General features: G+C 42.0%; 3 protein-coding genes across 4 annotated transcripts; 1 reads left to right on the plus strand and 2 right to left on the minus strand.

Annotated features, from left to right (window-relative positions):
* Positions 1 to 340: 340 nt before the first annotated feature.
* gprc6a (G protein-coupled receptor, class C, group 6, member A) lies at positions 341 to 7096 on the minus strand. Its single transcript, XM_031873845.1, has 5 exons — positions 6635 to 7096; positions 4773 to 5576; positions 3997 to 4212; positions 3604 to 3727; positions 341 to 2612 (listed from the first exon to the last, which is right to left on the minus strand). Exons 1-5 carry the CDS (start codon positions 7022 to 7024, stop codon positions 1657 to 1659), a joined length of 2490 nt encoding a protein of 829 aa, XP_031729705.1. The 5' UTR covers positions 7025 to 7096; the 3' UTR covers positions 341 to 1656.
* A 7522-nt stretch (positions 7097 to 14618) lies between these two features.
* cnih4 (cornichon family member 4) lies at positions 14619 to 17981 on the plus strand. Its single transcript, XM_031873826.1, has 5 exons — positions 14619 to 14708; positions 15421 to 15489; positions 15693 to 15805; positions 16203 to 16343; positions 16464 to 17981. The coding sequence occupies exons 1-5, from the start codon at positions 14640 to 14642 to the stop codon at positions 16489 to 16491; spliced, it is 420 nt and encodes a 139-aa protein (XP_031729686.1). The 5' UTR covers positions 14619 to 14639; the 3' UTR covers positions 16492 to 17981.
* A 695-nt stretch (positions 17982 to 18676) lies between these two features.
* Positions 18677 to 26321, minus strand: LOC116397911 (WD repeat-containing protein 26-like). 2 transcript variants are annotated; one of them, XM_031873825.1, is made up of 4 exons: positions 25153 to 26321; positions 24899 to 25028; positions 24111 to 24305; positions 18677 to 21177 (listed from the first exon to the last, which is right to left on the minus strand). In XM_031873825.1, the coding sequence occupies exons 1-4, from the start codon at positions 25246 to 25248 to the stop codon at positions 21155 to 21157; spliced, it is 444 nt and encodes a 147-aa protein (XP_031729685.1). In that variant the 5' UTR covers positions 25249 to 26321; the 3' UTR covers positions 18677 to 21154. The 2 variants fall into 2 exon arrangements, with proteins under 2 accessions (XP_031729685.1, XP_031729684.1); XM_031873824.1 differs by having other exon boundaries at positions 18677 to 24305.
* Between the last annotated feature and the right edge of the window lie 612 nt (positions 26322 to 26933).

Consider the following 26933-nt stretch of genomic DNA (forward strand, 5'->3'; position numbering starts at 1 on the left):
TTATTGTTAAACTTAATTATATCCTTGAGTATCAGTGACAATAGATTACACAACTCTGGAATGTCAGCTCACTTATATCCAATTACTCGGAACAGGTTGGAGTTTACAATCCTCAAGTTTCTGTTGAGCTCTTATTCTGCCTGCAGTCATCAAATATTGGTCTTGGTGGGGATTTTCAGAGTGGAGGATGAAACTTGATAATGAGCAGCACCTGAGGCTGTTTATCCTCTCACCCTAACAGGCAGTTATATATATATACGAGATATAAAAATATGTGATTGTATGTATGTATATATATATATATACATATATATATATATATGACGGTACGGTCAGGCATCTGCCTGTGTGAACATTACGCACGCACACACACACATACAAACGCACACAAACACAGTAACATTACATTATGAAGCCTTGGCCATACTCCTGAATGACAGGAAACTAGCAATCATTTGCTAAGTAAAGCTAGATGAAATAGCAAAGCTTAGCTTTACTTCTACCTTAACACAAATAAACATCTAGCAGCCTACAGCATAGAAAACATACATAAAAAAACATGTTTTTTTCCGTGACTTCACATTTTTTGATACAGGTGTGTGAATGTGTTTTGCACCATATTCACGGCAGTAACTGTAGCAGAAATGTGAACTTGTGAGTTTCTTAGTTTGTGAATAGGATTTGTGCACCTGCAATAACAAATTTGCGAAGGTGTAACTGTTGTGTGGTTTTGTGGGAGAGAAAAAAGTACAAGCATGCAACTCTGAAAACTTTTTTTTTCAGATAAATCAACAAAAGAAATGTACATAGGTGAAACTACACGCATGCTGAAACAGAGGATTAGTGAGCACAAGAGCTCCATCAGGCACAAACGATGTGATCTATTCTGTTGCTCGTTATATCGAAGGATTTTCACACCCAATCTCCTTTCTACAACTCCAGGCCATTAAACACATGACTTGCCAAGAGGGGGAGATATGTAAAGAATAATATGCCAAAGGAAGTTCTTTTCGATTGACACTTTAGATAAACTTCAGTCAATGGGCCTTAACGAGGTATTGGATTATTATGCTCTAATCCAAGATGCGTAATGTAGCATTTTTGTGTCTATGGTTGAAGCTGCTAGTCCCATTACCACTCCAGCTGACACACCTTAACAATAATTATTTCTTGACTGTAGGGAGATGACCAAGGTGTTCAACACCAAATATACTCCTCCCTATAGGAATGTTCTCAAATTTACATTCGTTGTTGGCATTTAAATAGTATAGTCTACAATAATTAGTTATTTAAACATTTCTGCTGTTGCTGTTCAAGAAAAGACTAAATAATAAATAAACCAATTAGAGGATCAATAATCCAGCTGCTATGTTTTCGGACTAGTTTTTTCCCAAGATTTCCAAGTAAATTTCGGCTTGTTTTTTTGTAATATATCCATATTTATTAGGATAAATGAAACATTAGAAGAAAAACGTCTGACATACTTTGGAATACACAGAAATGGAGGCTCAGATCTTGTAAATATATATTCTTTACAATAAAAAAATGTATAGTTCAATATGAATAATTTCTTGTCAACCCTTAATAATGGTGGTTTATATGCTGGTGCTTCTTCTGAGGCAGTGTTTGATTGAACCTCTGTGCAAACTGGTGCAGCTAGTCCAGTCTCTGCAGTTTGTTACCAGACACAGAGACGGAGTCTGTGGTTTTGCTGGAGTATTCATACAGATTCTTCCTAAAAGCACTCTTGGTGTTGTGTTCCTTTTTTAAAAGGATTATATAGCACTTTGGGAAGAAATGACAGCTGAGGATGCCGTAGTTGGAGATGAGAATGACCACCATCTCCACAGCCGGCAGGTACACTCCTGAAGTGGTGACGTAGACAGGAACAAAAAGCAGCCAGGAGATGAGGTAAAGCAGCATGCTGAAGGTGATGAACTTTGCCTCGTTGTACTGCTGTGGCAATTTGCGTCCTTTGAAGGCGCAGATGAAACACACTAAAGCCAGGACAGCTATGTAGCCCAGCATCAACCCGAAGGCCAAATATGAGCCCTCATGACAGTCCTCCAGCAGAGTGGTTGGATGCCTGATGACGTGATTAAATGGGCTTTTTAGCACCAGCCAGCAGACGCAGGTAGCTGCCTGTACGGCTACACAGATGCTGACAATGAGGTAAGGCTGGTAGAGCCTTCGCTGAACCTCCTGCGTCCCAGGGTCCACCTGGAAGGCAAGCAGGATCTGCAGGGTCTTGACCAGGATGCAGGAGACACACAGAGTGAAGCTGATGCCAAAGAGCACCTGTCGAGCCTTACACTGGAAACTGTTGGGACGGCCTACAAACAGCATGGCACTTATGTCACTGATGACCAGAGAGAACAGGATGACCTGGCTCAGTGGCCCTCCGGCAGCCTTTACAACAGGAGTGTCCCGGCGATGTAGAAACAGAGCAGACACCAGCAGAGCCAGAAAGATGCCTAGGGCAGAAAACGTTAGGAGCACCACAGCGAAGCCATCCTGCCAGGAGAAGTAGAGTAGGGCTTTGGGGATGCAGCTGGAACTGCCATCAGTAGACCACTCTGTGTTTGTGTCACAGCTCAGACACTGGTCCATATCTGCAGGGGTGAAGGAGCACAAGCAGGTACAGAACAAAACAATCACACACAGGAAATGATTTGACTCTGTGCAAAGAGAATTCCAAGCCAGCTAACCTCGTTCTTGACATAAGCATCATAATGTGATGAGAATAGCTAGGGAAACTGGAAGTTAAATGCAACTAGATTTATTGTTTCAGCCTTTAGGACGTTTCTTCTCTCATCGAGAGGCTCCATCAGTTCGACTAACTCTTGTGGACGTCTCAGGGATTCAAACATGTTTGGGTCATTCACATGTTGATGTCAAATGAGGGTTGTGAGGTCACATTTGAGTTGTTGTCATTTGAGAGTTATTATCACAGTTAAAGAAAGTGTCCACTGTCTTCACAGACAACTACAGTAGCACAGGCTTATCCCGATTCATTGATTTCAATTGATTGATGCATGAAACAGGCAGAGGATGATTTTTACCTTTCACCACAGGAACTTTCTTCTCTTTTGGAACTCAGGAGCTCAACTTGTGTTTCGACCAGAATAATTACATTTCAGATTTCTAAATGTAGTTCCTGGTCCCTGCTGAGTCAGTCTCTCTCCATGTCCAATTAGACATCACAGTCACACAATATTAGACTACATAGAACAGCACTGTGACTGTTTTGTTGTCTCATCCATGCAAAATGCAACGTAAACACAGCTGTCATTTTTAACTACTTAGTGGACAGATTTGGCCAAGATGTGGGTCTCCAGATGTCGTGGAAACACAATCAAGAAGGCACAATGGGAACTTTTGGCTCCTGAGTTTAGTTTCTGCTCCTTAGTTCCTTGTTTGAAAAATATGTAAGGCTAGAAGTGTGATCTGGATTTCTGGTCATGTACTGTAAGCACAAATAGTTAATATTATAAAAAAAATAATTATATGATCACCTAAAACACACCAGACTTAACCAGAGCATGGCTATAAGTCTGTGTGTGTGTGTGTGTGTGTGTGTGTGTGTGTGGGGGGCAGTCTTGCCTGTGTTATTAGAGTAGTAGTTTGCAGTACAGTTGATGCACTCATAACAACAAGTGTGTTGACCCTCCGCTGTTTTCTTGAACTGTCCGGGGACGCAGCTACTGGAGCATTTCGAGATGATGTGCTGAGGAGAGCAGGGAGAGACCGTGAGATTACTTTATTGTTTGTGGCTTATTTCTCTTGTATAGTAAATCAGATTGATTTAATTTTTACTGCATTCTGTGCAACTTATTGTTGGTTATACTGAATGTTAAAACTGAAATACTGTTTTTCAGTATTGCCTAAGTCAGCTTTAATGGTCTTAATGTTTTGAGTAAACACACAGACTGCAGAATGTGTGTGTGGGTCTCTGTGTGTGTGTGTACACAAAATGACAGCTGAAGAAGGGCCGACCTTCAGGTCCTGGAGCTGTTGGGTGGAACTGTGGTTTGTGCGGGTAAAGTTGTTGTTGTGTGGGTGATACTCAGCCACAACATTATGAACATGGATGTTCCCTCCATCTGACCTCCACATTGTCACATCATAGCCCAGGTTGATGTCTCCTCTGCTGTCAAACTTATAGCTCTTTTTTCTAAGTTTAAACTCCTCCATCCACAAAGCTTTCAGGACCTTCAAGACAAGAAACATTTCATTACCAAGTCAGTACCTTAGATAAGTCAATAAAACCACACTATTTGCAAGGACAACCTGTTGTGTATTTACTGTATGCATGACTACTTTACTATGAGAAGACCATGAATTAATTGCATCCAGTCCCCTTACTTAGTTCTTAACCTCAAAGGGCTGCATAGTATTCTATCATCAATGAATTATTCCCACGAAGAGTAACTTAACAGCCGGCTGAAAAGCCATGTTTTGCTGCGCTCTCTGATCAAACATGACAAGCCTGTTTTACCTCGTGACCACATCCAGCTTCACTTATTCCAACATCTCCACGGGTGTGTGAAAGAGACCAACGTCCAATGCCAACTGTCTCAAACCTGTGGTGATGGTAAGTATACCAAGGTACCATATTTAATGTGTCAACAGCCAAAACCTAATCCTCAACTGTTATCTCAACCTAACCTTACCCTCACTCTTAACTCACCCTTAAATGTACCCATATGGACCATAGATATACAACACAAGAGCATACACACACAAACACGCACACTCATGTATGTGAATACCTCCCAGGGTTGCACTTTGCCTGAGGTTTTGCAGTCTCTGTTCCTGCAGATAGACGCCACAGCTTGAGCAATGGCGCTCACAGCCATCTCAACACTAAAGATAGTGCCGGCATAAGTGTGTTCTCTAAGTCTGTTCACAGCTTTAGACACCAGTTCAGTCTCTCCAGAATCGTTACTGGCTTTTAGCTGCATGTAGAACTCCTGCATGAAAGTGTTATTCCTTATGTAGTCATGTCCAGCTGCCTCCAGTCTGCTCAAGTACTCACTGAATGATGACAGGTCTCCATTTTTGAAGGTGAAGCCCAAAATGTGTCCTATGTCCTCCAGAGTTATGTTTCCTTTCACAAAGCTGGAGTAGGACCAGTTGTCACTGGCCAACCAGACTCTTCTCATCGTCTTCATGCTCTGTCCTGCTGTCAGCGTCTGATTCTTCAGCTCTTGGTAAAGGTACATCATGTGAGTCGGCTTGGCAAAAGACACAATGACCTGTACCTTGGGATTCTTGCAGATGGTTCTGGCCGTCTGCGTGATAGCAGAGCAGACATCCTGACTGGTTACAGATTGAGGTAGGATTGATTTGAAGGCCACACATATCCCCTTTTCAGAGGCCTGGGACACAAAGTTGTCAAGAGCCGATTGGCCGTAATTTCCATCTGTTGTAACTATTCCCACCCAGTTCCAGCCATAGGTGCTGAGCAGACTGACCATGGCAGCTGTCTGATGCTCATCATTGGGAATGGTCCTCATGAAGGAAGGGAAGCGGCTCTTATCACTCAGAATAGCCGCAGTTGATGAATAACTGATCTGGAGAAAAGAAAGGCAGTTATGTTTTTACCAGTTAAAATAAGTAGTTGGTAAGTAATAATCATGAAAACGGACAGACCTGGTGGCCAAGTGGTTAGGGCGCCAACTATGAGCCACAGCATCCCCAGGTGTATAATAATTGTCAGCCTGATTGTATGTCAACCATATCAAAAATGTATTACAGAAAACTGATCCGAGATCTGCCATAAATGATACAATCACATCTCTGCTTAGGTCTTGAGTTGCAACTTAAGTCTAATAAACTCATTGTGACTGTTTTTTAGGGGTCAACCTGTTGTTTTGTCTTGTTTTAACCTATAACGTCTATGGCTTAGACGTTAGGATGCATATTGCTCCTTGTAGCCTAATTATCTGTAATATCTGTAAAAATGTCTTCTTGTGTAATCTGTACATAGATCTGTGAATGTATGTATACTCTGGTTTGGTTGATGTATCTCTCAAATTTGATATTGGGACACACCACTCAAAATAGCGGCAGAGCCATGTTGACTCATTTTCCCAGGATAGTTCAGTTTTCACGCTGAGGTGTGAACTACTACCATCAAATAATGATCAGAAATATAGCCTGAACAACTTGTAGTCACCTATTGCATTCTAGATTTATAGAATGGTGTATTTTCAAAGCATGTTTCAGTGACTCAGTGGCCACCCTGAACCCACAGGCTGATGAAGGTTATGCACCCAACAGTCTTATTTGTATCTGTATGAATAACTATAATGAATAATGCATTTTCTATATGTTAAGTGTCTATATGTTAATACGAAAATAAATACGTACAGTAAATGTAACATTGCCAGAAAACCATTTAAATACAGTAAAATGTTAATGTGCAGGTAATTTCCAATCAGACAATAAATGGGATAATTCTGTGATCACTCCCAAATAAACTTCCACTCTGAGAGTATGCAACTGGTTATGTTCCTGTTCATCTGTGGTGCAAGTTGTACGTAATGGCCAACACTGTCTCATTTAAATGCTGTCCTCCTACCGGCACCTTCAAAGATTCAACAGCATTTTCATGTTACTCACTACTTACTTGAGGAATCATCTTGAGACTCAGTTGCCTGGCAATGGCGATGGATGTTTCAGAGGAAGAGGCCCCTACAACAGCCATGACTGGCTGACCAAAAGTGTTGCTTCGGATGTAGCAGTCAGCCCGCTGGGTGAAGTCTGCTGTGGCTTTCAGGGCTGTCCTGACATCAGAGCAGGAGTCCATGATCCGGTAGCCCAGAGTGATGTTGACATCAGCCAGCAGAGGGGATTTATTCACGATCTCTATAGCATTGATCATAGCCAGCACCCTCACCAGGCTTCTTTCTTCAAACCTGTGCAAACAAGTAATGAATACAGTACAGATGTGTAAAGATGTGATACACTGGAGAACTGATACGAGACAGGATGGAAGAGGGTGAAATATTATTTCCATTTCAAGACTTTCTGATAAAAATCAAGTTACTAAAAACCAGTGGCGGGCCGTGCATTTTATACCTGGGCCTTCTGTGCTGTCCTACTACAGTTGAACAGCTACGGTGCAGATACATGAATCCGTGCATGACGGGACGCTGCGTCATTAACGGACAATGCATAGTCAAATCAATGTAATTAACACAATGACAACAACAAAGTCATACGAACCAGTCACATATATTCATATGACAACAAAGCAACACATCAATCCAGCAGACCTGCAGCGGATCCACACATTCCACCACACAAGAGCACAAGCCATTCAAATATTATTCATAAAAACGACATGATAGACAAATGAACAGTAGTAACGTTACTGCAGATGTAAAAAAACAAATGCAGTTTGTCACCTACCGAATGCTTTTCACTTAAAGACAAAGTCCATCCTCCTTTCTTTGTTGACAAAGAGTTTACATCGTTTCAGTTCCAGTAAGAAGTCCTTCTCGATTCATGCCAGTGACAGTCGAGCCTCCCCAGTTGTATTTCGCCGGTCCGCGGCGGCCAGTTCGCAGCGGCCGGTTCACAGCGGGGCCGGGATCCCACCTCCGCCGCCGTGCCCGCTGGCCGTTGCAGTCCGCCGGCCACAGACCGGCCACAGGCGGACCGCGGTTGTGGAGCTCCGTTTCCCTGCGAACGTGTTCGTTGATCTGTCGATCCACTCGGGTTTCTCCAAAAGTTTTCAAAAGCACCATAGTGTCCTGCTGTGCTATAGCGTCCTCAGGTTAGCGTAGCATAACTCCAAACACCAAGACGCTCAGTTAAAATGAAACACATTCCCAGCCATAAAATGTGCGACGCTGTCAGCCAGGAACACCATTCATAAAAATAAATAAACTACACCAAGCAAAACCTTAAACATTTTATAATTTCTTCCATATCTTTCAATTTGAACTCTTACTACTCCAACTAACTTCTGCCAGCTTCCTTAAATTTCACACTGGCCCACTGACCAATCACGGCACATGTTATTGCTGACATACTTAGAAGGCTACCTCGGTGCCACTGGCACGTCAAAGAATACGCCCAACATGTCAAACTAAAGATCTGATTGGTTGAAGACTATGACAATCAACGATATCGTCCCCATTCACTTAAACTGCAAAGTCTCTCTAGCAGGCATCGGACCTCTCTCCTTACCTAGAGACATAGGGGCTGAATCTGATTGGATAAAAGCTCTCTTTAAAACAAGCTGCACTGTAAGCAGCGCTGCAGGGTGGAAGCAGAGCAACAGAGGAAGACAGGAGCTGTGCAATGAGAAAATAAGCTAATGGGAAAAAAAATTATAATACTATCAAATATTCAAGAGTGTGCGGGACGAAGAGAAAGAGAGCCTTTCAGAGCGGCTCTCTACCTGCTCCTCCTCATACCAGCACACATCTTAATGGAGCGCAGTAAATCAGAATGGCCAAACAGGGAATTTTACAAAGGCAATGTCATTCTCCACACCTCTGTTTTAAAGGACCCTGTTACGGCCTATATAATGTGCCTAGGGGTACACTGGAACTAACATAAAGGTGATGGAAAACCTTGGCAAAAGTTTAACAAAAACCAAGAGGATAAGGCAGCGGCAATTAGACAGATTTATTAATAGTATAGATGAACAGGAACAAACCAACCAATAAGGAAGCGTAGCCGTCAGGGTCTCTAAGGCCAACATAATAAACAAAACCCCCATGCTAACTGGAAAAGAAGAGGTCAGCTGGCCTACGAACAAACAAACACAATACTGAACTCCCTAACTAGTCAGAAAAATAAGAGAAAACTAATAGTGTATTTGTGAAAAATTATTAAATTATAAAATAGCTATAACTTTGTGATTCTGTTTAGGCCAGCAGAGAAGGCCTTGCTGGCCATGACGGCCTACCACTGCTAAAAAGATACTATGCAACACCAGGTGCCTCAGTGTGTTCTCATCATAATTAGTCTATTGGAGATGACATGTTGTTTTGTTCTGTGTGGAAATATTACCAATAGTTTACTTTTGCTAATTAATTGACTTTAGAATGATGTTGTAGTTTTGCCAGTATTTCCATTTTAGACTACTAAATCATGTTGTTGTTTTTTCTAATTATGTTTTCATTACACTCTGGAGTGAATTTTTATCTATTTGTAATAGTTATATGCAGATTATGACTTTACAAACAAATATATCACCAGTTTGGGAAAAATAAGCAATACATGATAAGCATTGCCACAAATAAATACAAGTTTAATTCAATTTTGAGTGCAGGATTCTACTTTTATTTATTATCATTATTATTTAACCAAAGTAAAGGCTCTGATAACTTCTTCCACCATTGAAGAATATTGGATATATTATGAGTTTATCTCCTGGTTTCTCAAGACTAAACTCTCCTTTTAGGATTAGGTGAAAAGTGAAGTGAAAAAGATGGTCTGTTTATCATTTATTGCATTGGATTGAATGATCTCACCTGAGACATGGCTGTAGTTGCGGTGCAAATGAGTTGTTCTCTTTGTCTACGTCTTCATGAATGGGAAAGATTCCTCCGATGATGATATCTCCAGGGGCTGTAGCTCCCAGAACCCTGGTATCCTTCTCAGTGGCATGTCCTGTTTCCAGAATGATAAGGTTAAGTGGTATGTGCAAATAGATTACACGAGTGACCCATTCCATACTGTCTTCTCTGCTGTCCGTCTGTGTTTAGTGTCTGAACTCCTTTTCCTCTCTGCCTCTGCCTCTCTGCAGTTTTCACCTCAAGCAGAGTGATACTCTCCTTTTTCAGCATTGTCACTAGGCTAAAAGAAAATTCCCTCTTTCTTCCTCCTTCACAGTTTACTATTCTCATATTCTCCCCTGCAGCCCTGCCCACTTCCTTATGAGTAACAGCAGGGTGAGTCCCTGTTTCTGCTGAACCAGCTTTCATAATATTTGTTGTGCACGAACAACAATTTAGCTGAGTGAAAATATGATTATGGGTCACCTCACCTTTCAAAAACTGCACGAACACACCTTGTATACCTGCAGACACACATACTGTCAACCACTTTTAAGACTTTGATGACAATAATAGATTATCTATGTACTAGTTAACACTTTATTGGATAGCATTTGCATTGACTATACAATTGTTGAAACTTAACTATCAACAACAATTAAAGTTTTTTTAATATGAAATATTATGTGAATGATATGATGATGGAACAGAAACACATGTTACAGAAGCATGCACAGTCTGCACATAACCAAAGTACTATAGGTCAAACCCTGAAGGCTTGTACTGACTATGGTGACAGCTACTAGATGTGATGACAAATATCACATTGTGGACTACCTGAACAACATGTCTGTGTAAACCCGCTGGACCATTTGTTCTGAGCCAGGCCTTCCATCATATTATCTCTGTTTTAGTCATTGTTACTTGTAATTTAATAATTTGAGGTGTGTGTTTTATTCTGTCCAGCTTCTGTGGCTGTACAAGGAATATAAAAAAGAAGGAAGGGTCATTACGTCATCGTGACACCATTCTAATTTAGCAAGAGCAGGTTATAAAGGTCCAGATTTATAGAGGTATATACTATTTGGCAATGAATATGCCACCTCCTGAAAATAATCGGAAACATTATCGAGAGAGCTGGCTAACTTTAGCACACCTGAATATTATTAAATATCATTAACAGTTTGGTTGGTTAGCTAGTAATAACTAAGATACTCTATTATAATAATACATATAGAATACTTCTGGTGTTCTGACAAATACAGCTACTGCTTTTTTACAGAGATGGTAGGCCATGACAGAATGAGCTACTCTACTCAACTGCTTCATGTATCGAGGGTTCATCAGACCAGACAGGATGAGCTACTGGTAGGTCATTCTGAGCGAGTAGCTCTTTTTGTCAGAATTCCATCTTAGCACCAATGAGGGTTCAGTGACATAATGACCCAGGTTGGGCTGTCATCAGTTTCACTCCATTCCTTGTTAATGTGTTCTGTAAATAAGTGTATTTATCAAATTTGTGTAGAAAAATAGTCACCACTACCTCAAAAGAGAAATAGCCAATAGTTTAGAGAGAACAGAAGGAAGAATATCACTGTTAGCAATAAAAGTCTTTAAAGGGAACTGAATGAAAGGGGCAGAATACTTGTTACTACTTTGATGATAAAGGTAATCTTTACAGTTGTAAAAAAATTCTTTAGAGCCGAATCTTTCCAGCTCAAACCTAAAGAATTTGCTTCCGTAATAAGTGCCACCCCTTCAGGTCAAATGGAATTCATGAAATGTCACTTAGCCTACCCAAATGTTAATGGTCAAGTGGCATGTTTAAAGGTGGATGGGATCAAGTTAACAGATGTATGGGGCGCCCGTAGCTCAGGGGGTAGAGTGAGTCGTCCACTAAGTGGACGTTTGGTGGTTAAATCCAGCCCCCAAACAGCTCCTGAAGGCTTTGCCATCTGTGTGTTACCTTGGATCCTGGCTCCTTATATGACACCTGAATGTGTGTGTAAATGGGTGAATGTTGACATGTACAATACAGGGATTTAAGTGGTCGGAAGACTGGGAAGTAAATGTACTTGTACTTGTATATCGCTTTTCTAGTCTTCCGACCACTTAAAGCACTCTAACACTACATGTCATCATTCACCCATCCATATCCTGTCACGGGGTGTGGTGAAGGACTCAAACACAGACCAGACCAGACATAGAGTGAAGCAGGTATTTAATGAATACTTAAATCAGAACAGGACACTTACAAGAACACACAGGGAATCCACAGACAAGACAAGAGACAGAAAAAAATGGCACAGTCACACAGAAAATAAGACCTTGACAAACCACTATATTAACTGAGACACTCCAGCAGGACGAGGCAGGGCAGGCGTGGGAACCCGGGAACAGGACAAGCCAAACGGGCGGGTAGACATGGAAATGATCCGGCAAAGAGTGACTGAGAAGCAGGGGTTTAAATAGTGGCTTGAACAGGTGAGAGGAGTTGTGCTGATGAGGGAGTGCTTGATTAGTGATCAGAGGCAGGTGAAGGGAGTTGCTGAGGGAGTGGCTGACAGGTAGAGTGAGGAGGGTGTGGAGCTACACAAAGACACACACAGAACACAGATGGCAAAGCCTGATCGTGACATATCCATTCATACACTGGACGGCCCACCACTGCCTTTCTCATTTGTGTTTTGGGAAGATATAGAGAAGTCTGTTTATAACAAGACTGGACATTCTTTAGCAATTATGCCTAAAGACATTATCACTAGAATTTGAAAGAGATAATGATAAACCTTTGAGCTACAAATGGCATACTTGCCAATGGCAAATGTCACATACATAAGGCAAGTTCTTCCCAAACATTCCAATTTTTCCGAGTTGAATTTAATTTGTACATGATTACTAACTTTAATGACAGCCGATCCCAGCTGACATTGGATGAAGGCAAGGTTCACCCTGGACAGGTCGCAAGTTATCTCAGTTCTGACACATAGAGACAGACCACCATTCACAGTCACATCCACACCTACAGGCAATTTAGAGTCCCTAGTTAACTTAAGCTGCACAGAGAGAACCCACGCTGACACAGGGAGAATATGCAAACTCCAGGATCGAACCCGGCCCCCCTCTTACTGTGAGGTGAGAGTGCTTATATTTTATTTTATTATTTTCTACAACCCCTGATAAGCCAGATCAGAATCAGAATCAGAATCAGAACCATTTATTGCCAAGGAAGTTTGCACCTACAAGGAATTTGTCGTGGCGGATTGGTGCGTAACATTTAACAATAAACAATAACATTAAACTATCAGCAATCAACACAGTGCGAGAAATAGAAACATATTAAAATTTACAATAAAATATAAAATATAAAATAAAGTGCACAACAAAACAGATAACAGGACTGTAAAACAAGTGAAGTGTAAGTGAAATGTTAAAAGTGACGAGAGTGTTTAAATAAAGAATAAAGAAACAGGGATGTGCAGGGGAGAGCCCAGAAGGAAATGTCCTGGGGATGACAGTCAGTGGGGGACCCGGGCTTTGTTAATGAGCCTGACTGCGGACGGAAAGAAACTGTTTGTGTGGCGTGAGGTCTTAGTTCTGATGGACCGCAGCCTCCTGCCAGATGGAAGGGGCACAAACAGATCATGTCCAGGGTGAGAGGGGTCGGCTACAATCTTTCGTGCTCGCTTCAGGGTCCTTGAAGCGAACAGGTCCTGGAGGGACGGCAGATTGCAACCAATCACCCTCTCAGCAGAGCGAATGATGCGCTGCAGTCTGCCCTTGTCCTTGGCTGTGGCTGCAGCGTACCAGACCGTGATGGAGGAGCAGAGGATGGACTCAATGATGGCTGTGTAGAAATGTACCATCATTGACTTTGGCAGGATGAATTTCTTCAGCTGCCTCAGGAAGTACATCCTCTGCTGAGCCTTCTTGGTGATGGAGCTGATGTTCAGCTCCCACTTGAGGTCCTGGGGTATGATGGAGCCCAGGAAGCGGAAGGACTCCACCACGTCGACGGGGGAGTCACACACAGTGATAGGGGCTGGTGGGGCTGCGTTCTTCCTGAAATCCACGACCATCTCCACTGTCTTTAGAGCGTTGAGCTCCAAGTTGTTCAGACCGCACCAGGTCACCAGATGGTCAGTCTCCCACCTGTAGGCGGACTCATCCCCACCAGAGATGAATCCAATGAGGGTGGTGTCATCCACGAACTTCAGGAGCTTGACGGACTGGTGAGTGGAGGTGCAGCTGTTGGTGTACAGGGAGAAGAGCAGTGGGGAAATAACGCAGCCTTGGGTGGAACCAGTGCTGATGGTCCTGGAGGCTGAGACGTGCTTTCCCAGCTTCACGTGCTGCTTCCGGTCAGACAGGAAGTCTGTGATCCACTTGCAGGTGGAGTCGGGCACCTGCAGCTGGGAGAGCTTGATATGCAGCAGAGACGGGATGATGGTGTTGAAAGCAGAGCTGAAGTCCACAAACAGGATCCTGGCGTAGGTTCCTGGGGAGTCCAGATGCTGGAGGATGAAGTGAAGGGCCATGTTGACTGCGTCATCTACAGATCTGTTGGCTCTGTAAGCGAACTGCAGTTGGTCCAGGAGTGGGTCGGTGAGGGTTTGGTGATACAGAGGCATGGGCCCCTGCTGAGCTGGGGGAGGGGGGGCTGGTGGTCTGGGGCTGGTTGATGGGGCTGTGGGGGATGGAGTCAGGACTGTCCCATTGTCTTTCGAATCTGCAGTAGAACTCATTCAGCTCGTCTGCCAGGCGGAGGTCGTTCATGGAGTGGGGGGGTTTTTGGCTTGTAGTTGGTAATCTGCCTGAGACCTCTCCAGACAGAAGCAGAGTCATTGGCTGAGAGCTGATGTTGCAGTTTCTCAGAGTACAGTCGTTTAGCATCTCTCACCGCCTTGCTAAACCTGTACTTTGACTCTTTGTACAGATCTTAATGTTATTGTTTCTTATTTATGTTATGGTCATTACTCTTTCTCAGTTTGGGGGGGAAACAGCTCCATTCCAATCCGCTAGGTGGCAGTACTGCGATACAACATGTGTCACTGTGGGCACGGCACGGGATCGAGAACTGGCCGGAAATGAAAACAAATCACTAACGGAAGAAGAAAAATGGAGGCGGCAGTGTTCATTCTGTCACTTGTGGACTGCTGTGCACTGATTTTCCTCTCGGTGTACTTTGTATCCTTTTCGGAATTCTGTTTTTGGGCGGACATCGCGCGTATTGGTCAAAGCGGCTAGCTGGCCGAAAGCGCTCCTCAATTCCTTTCTATGTTAGTACATGAAGCTAACTAGCTAACCGGTTAGCCGCCTTGTTAACGCTACAGAGTCAGTGACAGGCTACCGTAAACTAGATAAGATGGAGCTATTTTAACACCAGAAAAACTGGTAACGTTAAAGAAACGGGAAGTTACATCAAACGTTTTAAATAAACAGGAGATAAAAACAAATATTTAGCTTGCTAACGTTCCGTCTGTCGTTAGTGATACGGCTACTTATAGCTACGTGACAATTTGATGTTGTTGAGAGCCATTACTGATGACCATGATTTTATTTTTAACATAATAATTACAAGTTATTCCCAAGTTCTGTCTATCCAATGGCTTAAAGTAACATTTCTCTTCATAACCATGTTCACAATCTGATGAACAATATATTCGGTCGTCCTGTGTAAAACAAGTCTATGCATATATCCTTGATGTTGTCTTTATTTGGATGTCACTGTCAATGGTCCAAGCTTTAAAGTTGCTAGAAATCAGTACAGTACATATTCCATTAGTTTCCTCTGTCTCATAATCACAGAAGTGAACATGTGGTCTGTCATGGGTCTTTGTGTCCAGTTGAATGGAGCTGACAGAAGCAGGCAGTTTGTGGCACCTTGACTAAAGCTCAGATTATCACCCTGTCTGATCTAGAATGTGACTACATCAATGCTAGAGCCTGCTGCGCCAAGCTAAACAGAGTGAGTCATTATTATGGTCAGAGGACATACATATACCTCTTTTATTTATGATGATTTGTATTTGTTATTAACTTGTTTTAATGTATTGTTATATGATACATGCCATGCAATTGCTAAAGCTGACTTTTGTGTCATTTTATACAGATGCTACAGAGAGAAGTTTGATTGTATTGTGATGTTTCTGTTTGATATTCCGCTTCCAGTGGGTAATTCCAGAGATGGTTGGCCAGTGTCTCACCACTATGCTGATGTTGGTCTCCATGCACTGGTTCATTTTTGTCCTCAACCTGCCTGTAGCAGCCTGGAACATTTATAGGTATGCTCATACTGCAGCCACTGCTCTGTCCTGCTCCAACACCACAGTATATCTAAATACACACATATATTCTGGGAGAGAAGAGATATTTAGCAATGCAGATTATGACGAAGCAGGAATTCCTTTGTCTCCGAGGGAATTAGACCAATGAGCAGGACCACCTCGTGGTGATATTAGATGTTTCTGGTACTTCATTCACTGGATAAGCTAACATACATTCTATCTGATCTATCTATTGAATTATCAGGAAATATATAATGTGTTATATTTTGATATGTCTGTGAAGGTGATATCCATATCACAGCTTCTTCAGTGGGTAATAACACAGAGTTGGTGTCTTACTGTCCACTGGTGGTGCAGTCAGGCTCCTGACATCCCTCTCTTCTTCTCCCTGCAGGTATGCGAAGGTTCCGATGGGAAACATGGGCGTGTTTGACCCCACTGAGATCCATAACCGAGGTCAGCTCAAGTCCCACATGAAGGAGGCCATGATTAAACTGGGTTACCACCTGCTCTGCTTCTTCATTTATTTGTATAGGTGAGAGCAACAGCATCGACAAACACACTGACATTAAGTGACATGTTGCTGAATACAAGAGGTGGCTGTACATGGTCAGTTCTATATTAACATATATCTTTCCCTCCCCTGTTTGTCCAGCATGATCCTGGCTCTGATCAATGACTGAAGCACCCAGCGAGCTGCAGGATTCCATAGTCCAGGCTTTGCCATCACCCCCCCCACACCCTGCTCCTCTACTGTATGCATACAATCTTTACCAACAGCAGAGAGAAGAAGTTTACTGTCACTGAGGTCTTACTGAGCTCCAAACTGTTATTTGTGTTGTCAGAATCGCAGAGTTTTCACTTTCATACTGAGGTTGACATTTAACCATTTAGCACTTCGGCACCATCATGCAAACATCTCCTACAACACGCGCTGTGTGTTATTGTGAAGGGGATAAGTAATAACCTCTATATGCAATAGTGAGTAAAAACAACACCGACATAGTGGCTGTAAGAAATATTAGACATTTTCACCGTAAAGTGAGCCAGACTTCCTCCTAGAGCAGAGAGAACTAGAACAACACTGAGTAATATTTCTCTGTCCATCTGAACATACGGTGGAAGTCTTGAGTGTGTTGTTCCACCAAAGCCACATTTGGAAAAATGCCAATGGTGCTTGAACCTCAAAACTAATGATGTGTTGTGGCCAGTACTGGGACCTGCTGTGGTGTTCAGCTGAAGCGGTACTCAACATATGTAACTCATTGGAGTCACTGTTCATACCAGTCTGTGACCTCCAGAGACTGTTCAGTATATACTTCACCAACAATCATTCCACGAGGTCACATGTCCTCCCCATTCTGGGTTTGGGCCATTAACGTCATTTTATAGCACCTTTCAAAAACCAACGTGCAAAGTGTTTTACAGTGAAAGAGTACAGCAACAAAGAATTAAAAGTCAATATAATCCAAAACATAAAAGACAAAATGAACTACCATCTGGTGAGAAAGAGCCATGAGCTCAAAGAGTGTACAGTGTGTCAGACAACCCTCTCCTCCTGAAGCGTACCAACATGTTGGCTGTGTGCTGTTGCTCTGCTCACGCTGGACATACCAAGCGATCCTCTCTTCAATCGGGATACGTCCATCTACAGTCACCTGCTGGTGGATGTGGTGCTTTTGTTCCGTCTAGTCCAATGCTCCATTTTTCTGAACTTCTTTAGTTCACATCATATTTGGTCAAAGTATCAAAAGTTTTCAAAATGAAATGCTGAGATGGGAGGTTTCTGATGGTGTTGAAGTGTTGTTATCAGTAAGGCCACAGCTCAGCCCATGATGTCAGGAGGAGGCTCACAGACCTCAGTCATGCACTGATGGTGTGTTTACTGAATGACCTTTGCATTGAACACATACTGTATGTCAAAGTGAGACAGACCCCAGATCAGCATGTGTGTCAGTGTTGCTCTGGGACCACAGAGGTGTGCATGTGCTCTTTATTTGGTTGTGTAGACAGAGCAGTCACAGCTGCTCTGTATTGTGTGCAGGTACTCTGGAGCCATTTCTCTCTTCAGTGGGGGTCAACAAGTTCATGTCTGATTCACATTTAACTGTCTTATGCGGTGTGGGGTTTTTGGAGGGGGATGTGATGTTTCATAAATAAAAATGAAAGACAAGTTGTTTGTCTGAAGCATGTCCACTTTTACTTCCTATTCTCCCTTTGAGGTTAAATCCATTTCTTGTCAACTGTTCAATCATTTTAGTTGTTTTGTCAGTGTCTGTTTCCTCCCCAAATCTAGTCAAACAATGAAGGTTCTGAAGGTTCTGTCACACTAGGTCAGATGTCAGAGCATGAAGACACCAGTCAGACCGGCAGAGCATCATTCTGACAGCAATTTTACATTTACTCTTAATCTTTAGTCCAAATTGATTAGTTTTAGTCGAATTATAGTCCTAGTTTTATTTCAGTTTTAGTTGCGTAAAAGTCATTACATTTTAGTCAGTGTTTTATCTCCTAATTTTGTCCATTTTTTCCTTTAGTTTTAGTCCTGTGTCAAATGTCCTTTTTCATTAGATTATATTGAATATTTCCGTGAAGCTATAGCCAACCATATAATTCTGTCATTTTTGTCAAACTCATTCCACATAAGATGTAAACTTGTCGTCTGATAAAAACCGGTTGACTGATATTTGATCTTTCTTCAAAGAGAGGTGTAAGGTGAGGAGAATAAAGAGGTTATGGAGTTTTTATTTGTCAAAACACCATTTTATCAGTGTTAGTGTCAGCGTTAGTATTTAATGACGTCTTTGCTATGACATAATTTGCTATAGTTATAGTCATAGTATTACTGGAAGACCATTTCAAAGTAAATTACATTTTAAAACCCTGAATGCTTTATTTAAAATAAGCGTACATAACACTTCTCCGACAGACAATACACAACAGTACAATCACGTTTTGTAATAACACATTTAAAATGTCAAATGGTTTCTGGCAGAAACTGCCTGCAAGCAAACAAAGTTCCTACTTTGGCTTCTTATAACGAGAAGAGAAAAGAAAAGCCTGAAATACTCGGAATAAACAAAGGAAGCTGCAAAAGCAGAAACTAGAACATCACATCTGTGATTGAATCAAGTGTGTGTGTGACATCCATTATTGTGTACCACTAGCGCATGTGTGATGTGTGATGGAAGTGGTGATGGCGTCTTGGCAGACAAACAGGGTTCCCACAGTCCTGAACATCCTGCGGTTATTGTTCTGGCCTGGAAAGGTTTTGAAAAAGAAATTCTCTGTTGAAGCAGTTTGGAAACCAAAACGTAAGTTCAGCTGCACTGTAGTTTGTGAATCTCACATTGATTTTTCTGTGTAAGCAGATGTTAATGTAAACTTGCTGCTTAATATTACAACAGTATACAACAGTAGTGCAGTGAAGACTGTTTGTTATGAAGCGCTGAAAGAGCATCTGAAACCTTTTGGAATTTGACAGTAAAAAAAACTTGCATGGGAACCCTGAACACATCATCCTGTTTGCCTTTTCTACACAGCCTCATAATACATGCCATTACATACAAATATACACAACATATTACACAGACTATTATATTCGGCAAGATTGTTCTTTTGACTCTCTGAAGGGAACACTGTAGACGTTCATATTAACCTTATGTTACACTTGTGTACAATGATTGTTACAGATACACTCCATCACTTTGTTACTGTGTCTCCTCAGCTTACTAATGTCCTGAACTTAGTTATGGCCGGCAATTTTTTATTTCTTTATTTATATCATGAACAAATCTCATGCACAGACCTTACTTGTAAAAAATGAAAGCAAGTATTGTGTGTATCACCGCCTGATAGATATTTTTCATCTGTGCCATAGAGCTCCATTGTTGTCCACAAACTATTCAAACACATGAGTTACATGGTTTCACTGGCTGACATGCTCCTGTGTCAATAAAGGTCAGTGTGTGAACACACACACTGACCTTTATTTTGACTCAATCCCACACACACCGTCCTGCTGCACAAATACTCACTAGAGCGCCAATTTTGGATTAATTCTCCGATCAAAATAGTCAATAATCAACAAACGCACCATTTCTTCCTGACTGAGTAATGTTTGTTACAAACCACAGTAACCATCTGCTTTAGGAAATGACTAAAGACACGTTTAAAAAAAGGCTCAAAGATTTACATCTTCAGTAGGAACCAATGGGCTTGCAGCTTAGTGTCAGACAGGTTAGAGACGTCAGAAAGTTCTGACAAACAGACACATTGTTGCTTCTGGTCTTTTCATTGGATTTGTTGACAATATGAAACATAACAACAACACCAGCCAAAGATCACAGTTGAGCCGGGATTTTGGGGGCTCTACTGGGTACAGTAAGAAATCAGGGAGTGTCTCTCTCCACTTGTAGTAAATCAAAAACAAATAAGTTAAAAATTGTAATAAGTTCAACTTAAAACATGTAACAACTAAACCAAACAAAGTAAAATTCATATGAAGACTGTTTGTATGCAGGGAAAGAGGGCAACAGGCTGCAATGGAAACAGAAATAAAGAGCAAATAGTGAAGAGAGCAAAGATGTCACAGCAACATAAAGAGCAAACTACACAGATAATTATGCAGAGGTAAGGATGGACAGATAATCCTTCGAACTCTATAGGTTTCCACACATCTGCTGTATACTCTCAGAAGGCATCAATCTATTCTATAGCAGGACACACTGCGAGTGTAAAACGTCCTGTGCAATCGTATGCAACATGCTCATCACATACTATTCCTTCTCTAGTTAGAAGCAGCAAAGCTGGAGGAAAAAAAGAAACTAAAATGTACTCTGCATAAATGATAGATTTTTTTTTATTTAAAGATACTCTTCAAGTGGGTGCATCCATCAAATGGCCTTATAGTTCAAATCTCTTTAGGAGGTGAAAGATGAAAAAAGTTGAAGCTTCTTCAGAGCAGATCAGACTCAGGACTGAATAAAAAATAACAACACATAACCTCCACAAGGCGCCGCTATGTGACAGCCTAGCACAAGTCCGTGAACTACTCATGAATACATAATGTAGTTGATAATAAATAAGAGGAGGTGGGTGGTCCTGGATGGTACTGAGGGAACGGAGCGGACAGGAGGCGGGTCAGATACTGGAGGTCGTGGAGCCCAGCTTCATCTGGCCGGCTCTGCTCTCAATAATGTGAGTAGGTCTGACATCTCTGTGTTGTGACATCCTGACATGCATGACTGGCCCCGTCTCCAGGAAGCTGCTGTCCAGTGACCAAAACGTTTCCTGCTTCATCCATTCAAGTGTCTAAGAGTCTTAGTGCTCCTCAGCAGCAGATCATCAGCTGTCCATGCTGCAACATTCTGACAGCACAGGAAAAAGACAGAAGTCATAGCATTCATAACTCACACATTTCTGTTCCGCAGGCTGCAGATTCTCTTCAGGAGGAGCTCTTAAGAATTGATTTTCATTCATTATAAGTGAGGTGTTCTAGCCAGAAACCAGCAGCACAAACATTAAAAGATATGTTTGTCGACAGATAGTGTGTTTTTGCTGCCTGGATGGAAAGTACAATCACATGGTGTGAAAGTCACCCAGGACTCTTGTGTGTTGTTCCTCATATTCAGTCGACCCTGATTGAACAAAAATGGCTGGACAAAATATTAGAAACAACTAGCTGGATGCTGGTAAGAATCCCTCATCGATCTTTGCTCTGCACCAGTCCAGGCATTTTACCTCCAAATGTGGGACAACTTCACGCAAATTGCAACAAGCAACAAACTCGATACATTTTGTGTCCCCACGGTCTGAATGAGAGAAATAAAAGTCCCAAGGAATTGTATAAAGGGGAATAAAATCGCCCAAGTATGATCGTACCAAGAACACCTTGTCAGCCATATTTCAGCCACCATACAAGCCTACATTGTTGTGCATTATAGATTGGTCCATTCGGTTTTTTTCCTTGAAGCAAAAAAACCAACAAAAAACAAATACAGTACATCAGTGATGAGAACTAATTATGATTACATAGTTGTTCTGGTGCTATCCACCCAGACCTGGTCCTATTTCCAACCAGATATGGTCCTAATTTCTACTAGGATCTGGTCATGTTCTACCCAGACCTGCTCTTATTCTACCCAGACCTGGTTCAACCCATATCTGATCCTATTCGACCCAGATCTGGTCTAGTTCTACCCAGATCTTTGAAAGGGTACCCCTTTTAACTGTGAAGTCACACTTTTGTCTATGTAAATGAGGATACCTTTAGGGGTACGATACAAGTAAAACAGTTGTTGCAATTTGTGTGAGGTCAAATGACATAATACTGGACAATATGGGTTTGTGTTATTTTAGAGAGGTTACTGTAGGTGTGCCATCACCATATACATTGATGAAAATACAGACAGTTTAGCTGTGTGCACTGAGCTGTTAACCTACTAAGAGCAGGCCAGTTGGGCAAAGCGTGGTCAGTCTTGTCACAGAGACTGAAGTGTGCTGTAGGTTTTGCAATGTTTTAAATCGTCATCTCAGCATCTCTGGCTCTATGATTCAATCCATTCAGAAAACTTGTCACAAGCACAACGCAAATGGCTTTAAAACCTTGCCCTAACCTTGAAAGGCTACAGAAACTCAAAAATCAAAGTATTTTCAGATCTGAAGTGAAACAACTGTTACTAGCCACATCACAAACCCTACTGAACATATTCCTGAACCTTTCATTGATAAATGTGAGGATTTGTTTTGGTGTTTGTTTTGGAACTGAATTACTCTTTTTGCTATAGTTCATCCTGCACCCTGGTGGTAGCATTTAAATCTGTCACTGCTAAGCAGCTAACCAAGATAGCATTACCAACATGAAATCATCATCTTGTTCCCTGGATATTCTTTCAACTAAGGAGATATTTCAGTCAACCTGTCCTTTTATTCCAGCCATAATCAATCATCCACTCAACTTCTGGCCATAGTTCAACCACTTCTCAAAGAGCCAGCTGTTTACACATCCATTTTAAATAACTTCAATAATGTTCTTTCTTGGTAAAGGTAGCAGAACCTTTGATTTTAAATCAAACCTAACAAACCTCAATTCAGAGTTTAATTCCAATATGGATAACAAATTAGAGGTGTTGCTGAACTTGTTTTCTATGCTACCATCTGTCGCAGTTAAATGCTACTACTGCTTACATGCACATGCTATTATTCCAATGCTTTGCAACAAATCCCGTATGCAGCGTCATGACCAGCCCTGGTCATGTGATTTCAGGCGTGGTAGTACGGACGGAGATTATTCCTAAAACCTCGCTAAAACACTCGTCTGGACGGAGATCATTTTTGTTTTAAAACGCTGTTTTATAATGAAACGTAGTAGTGTGCATGTAGCCTTAGGTTCTCTGTAGAAATGAGGCGTCATCTTTAACAAGTCTGTGGCTTCCTGTTACTTTGTAACATTCCTAAACCTTTTTCATCTGTAAAGAAGAACATGGAAACTCTCATCCATCAGGTTAGCTTACTGCGAATCTTTGTGTCTCTCTAAGTCAATGCAACCGCTTCAGGCTTTATTTAACTGGTCCAGAATGCCACAGCAAGACTTCTCACAATATCCAACAAAAGAGTGCATAGAAGCATCCCTACATTGGTTACCTTTACATTTAGGTTAGATTTTAAGATTTGATGATGAAATGATCATTTTTAAGGACCGACCTGTGACCTGCTATCCCCATACCAGCCTTAGATCCTCTGGCGGGGGTCTGTTTGTAGGTCCTAAGTCGAGGCTAAAAGCCAGAGGAGACCGGGTGTTTGGAGTCAGGACCCCTCGAGTCTGTAGATCAGGCAAGCCAGCTCTGTTTCTTCATTTAAAGCTCTCTTAAAAAGGCATTATTTAAAAGTGGATTCTCCTGAACTGTTTTTGTTGTATCTTAGCGCAATTATTTCTTACTATATTACTTTTAGTCTTATTTAATTATTTATTTCATCTATTATTACTTGGTTTTATGTAGTTTTCATTAAACATGGAATCATTTTTTCCATGTTTAGGATTCTTACTCAAAGACGTCATCTAAGCCATTTTACTAAATTTCAAATCAAGATTATACATGAATATATTTCATCAACATTCAGAGTTTGAAATGTGCTTGTGTTGAGGAGGACTGCTGGTGTTAATTCAAAACAAAATGTAGGAAGAAACTGTGGATTCTACTCCTATTTATGTAAACTGTTGAGGAGCCTGATGAAAGCAATGGCTGACAGATAATCCAACCTCTTCCGTTTTGAGTACACATACTAGTTTTCATGTTCATACCATTGAGCCCCTCTGCATCCTGGACATCCAGGAAAGGGGCAGGTCCCCAGATACGGACGGTCCCGTCGTCGGATGCGCTGGCCAGCAGTCCCGGCAGGACGGGGTTCCAGCTCACACAGTTGACTGTGCGGGTATGACCAGTCAGCTCTGCGATGGGCAGCTCACTGCGCCGGTGCCAGATGTAAACTTTGTGGTCTAACAGGAGACAGGACACTTCATCAGCTGCTACCAGTTTATTGGTGTAGACTTAAATAGCAACTTCACCAATTATATACATGACAATATGTTTACTCAAAATATGTACTTCTCAGGATGGAATTCTGCTTCCCCAGGCTGCACAGAGGCAAATGTACACAGGGGTTGCTCCATGACGAATGTGTGGCAGTTTGTTTTATACCTGTACCGCTTACTTTTTCACCTTTTACTTTTACTTTCAAATTGCTTGATGTGCATGTCCACCTGACATTTTGTCGAGATTTCCTCTGCGGACTAGGGTCGAGCAAATACAGGGAGGGATTCCCTTTAAAGTTTGACTTCAGTACTGTTTTTGGCGTGTAGATGTTTTTTTTTCCTCTCTGCATGGGTTTGCAGAGATGTTTATTTATGTCTTACAGTATTCATAATTCCACCCCGTCTGTGGCTGTAGAGGAGCATCGTCAAGTCCGAGAAAATAACCCTGATGACATCAGCTCAATGCAGCTCTTTTAATTTTTTTGTCAACTGTCTGTCTCAGTCCACAACAAAGAGCAGCTGAGCTGAGCTTTCTACTAAACATTATGTTGTCTTGCCTTCACTGCCACTAGCGATGAAGTCTTCATTGTGCCCTCCGAAGCAGGAGTGGATGGTGTAGAAGCCCTGGGTCACCCCTTGGTACTTCCTCACCAGCACCCGGTCCTGCAGGTCCCATAGGTGCACTCCCTACACACAAAAAGCATTTATGGAGAGACACATTTCAAAATCAAGATTGCACTGAAATCATATTGTAGCAACTAGCTGAAGTGGAAGGGAAATACATTGTGGTGTGAAGTAACAAGCTGCTCACCTGAGTTGCAACATTGAGCAGAGCTAACCTTCCATTTTTGGAAACAGTGAAAGACATGATGGGGTGGTCCTCCTGCACTCTGGAATGATACAACATGTATGTTGAAACCACATCACCCACAGGCAGAGCAAATATTTTAAAAAATATGTGGGTCTACAAATGACTACAAATAAAAGGTAATTTTCTCTTCTGGTAAAAATCACTTCTCTATTTGGGGACTCGTCCGTGTTGGTGGAAACCCTCTAGTTTTGAGGCTAACTAAGCTTGTACTTAGTGTATTACGTGAAATCGTTGTGTAGCTCAAAGTGGTGGGCTCCTGTGGCTACCACCATCACCATCTTGGCAGTGCCTTCTGACTCCCAGCTAGCATATAGATACTACTCTGGTTGCAAGCCAGCTTACACTGCAGTCTCGTTGCACCAGTTGGTACACAGTCTTGTGTTACTTAAGGTAAGTTAAACTGAAATTAAACAACAAACTTGAAATAATTATTCATCCCTTTGTGAAAATGCACTACAAAAGCTAAAAAATGCTTCAACTTGTATATGGGAAGCAAGCCAATCAATCAATGAATCTGCTGTGGCAACGACGGCGCATGCAGATGTGGTGGCCGTTATCTCCCACAGACTTTGCTACATTCATGATAAAAACACACTCAGCAATATCGCAAAAGAAAGTACGAGAATTGGATTAAGTGCAGCTGCTCTTGCAACCACTAAGCCAGACCGGCCGAACAAAAAGCCATGGGAAGTGTGATCGACCCAAGAAAAGGGGCAAGACAGCCGGGAAAAGGACTAAACTCCTTTCTTTCAATTTTCTCCCCGTTAACGGGTTTTTCCGATGTGAGGGTCCTGGGACAGAGGATGTCGCATGTGTACATTGTTGTCTGACGTTTTGCACTTCCACACACCACTGTGAATGCAGCGTAGCATCCTTGCGATGGCGTCCGCGAGAAAGGGCAAGCTCAAAATGTGGCAGCGGCAGCTAGTAGAGGCACTTCCTGTTGCAAGCTCAGCTGCAAGTTGTGCCACTGTTTGGGAGCCGTGGCAACTACACCAGCAGACTAAACTAGGGTGAATGAACGGCTATGCTAACGAATTTCTGAGGTCTTTGCACTGGCTTCCTGTCCAACAAAGAGTTGACTTTAAAATCCTGCTGTTGGTTTATAAAGCACTGAATGGTTTAGGGCCAAAATACATCTCTGATGTGCTGCTACCTTATGAACCATCCCGGCCTCTCTGTTGCGGCTCCCTGAGGTCCCCAACTGGCGCACCGGATCCGGACCCAGGAACTAAAAACCGATAGATAATTCGGAATTATTCATATTGGGCACCGAGTTTAAACTCTAACTAGTGCATATTATTCAGCCGTTACGGCACTTGTTCGGCGGTGCAGGAAACACACCGACCAATGCATTGCAAATCACATCACGTGATGCTGCTCAGCCAATGAAATATGGGTATTCTGACAAGTTTCCCCGACTCGAGCGAGGTTTACACACACGGGGCTGAGACGAGGAAATAGAAAGAAGAGCAGGGAAATTGCGCTAATCGAAGAAGTTATCTCACATGATGTTCTCCAAAAAGAGAAACGTGTTCAGAGAGAATATAATTTATAAGCAAGAATGAACAGAATCTTATATGTTAATTATTCCCACAGGCAGTTAAATCCTCTACCTCTGTCAAGCGCTTTTCCCTGCAGGTGGCTAATCATGATTTTTCAGACCCCCGCCCTCTGTAAACTATCAATGGATAAATCCAAAAAAAGAAAAGTCACGGAGG

This window comes from Anarrhichthys ocellatus, unplaced genomic scaffold (assembly GCF_004355925.1).
Source record: "Anarrhichthys ocellatus isolate YVR2014 unplaced genomic scaffold, GSC_Weel_1.0 scaffold75, whole genome shotgun sequence".
NCBI lineage: Eukaryota > Metazoa > Chordata > Actinopteri > Perciformes > Anarhichadidae > Anarrhichthys > Anarrhichthys ocellatus.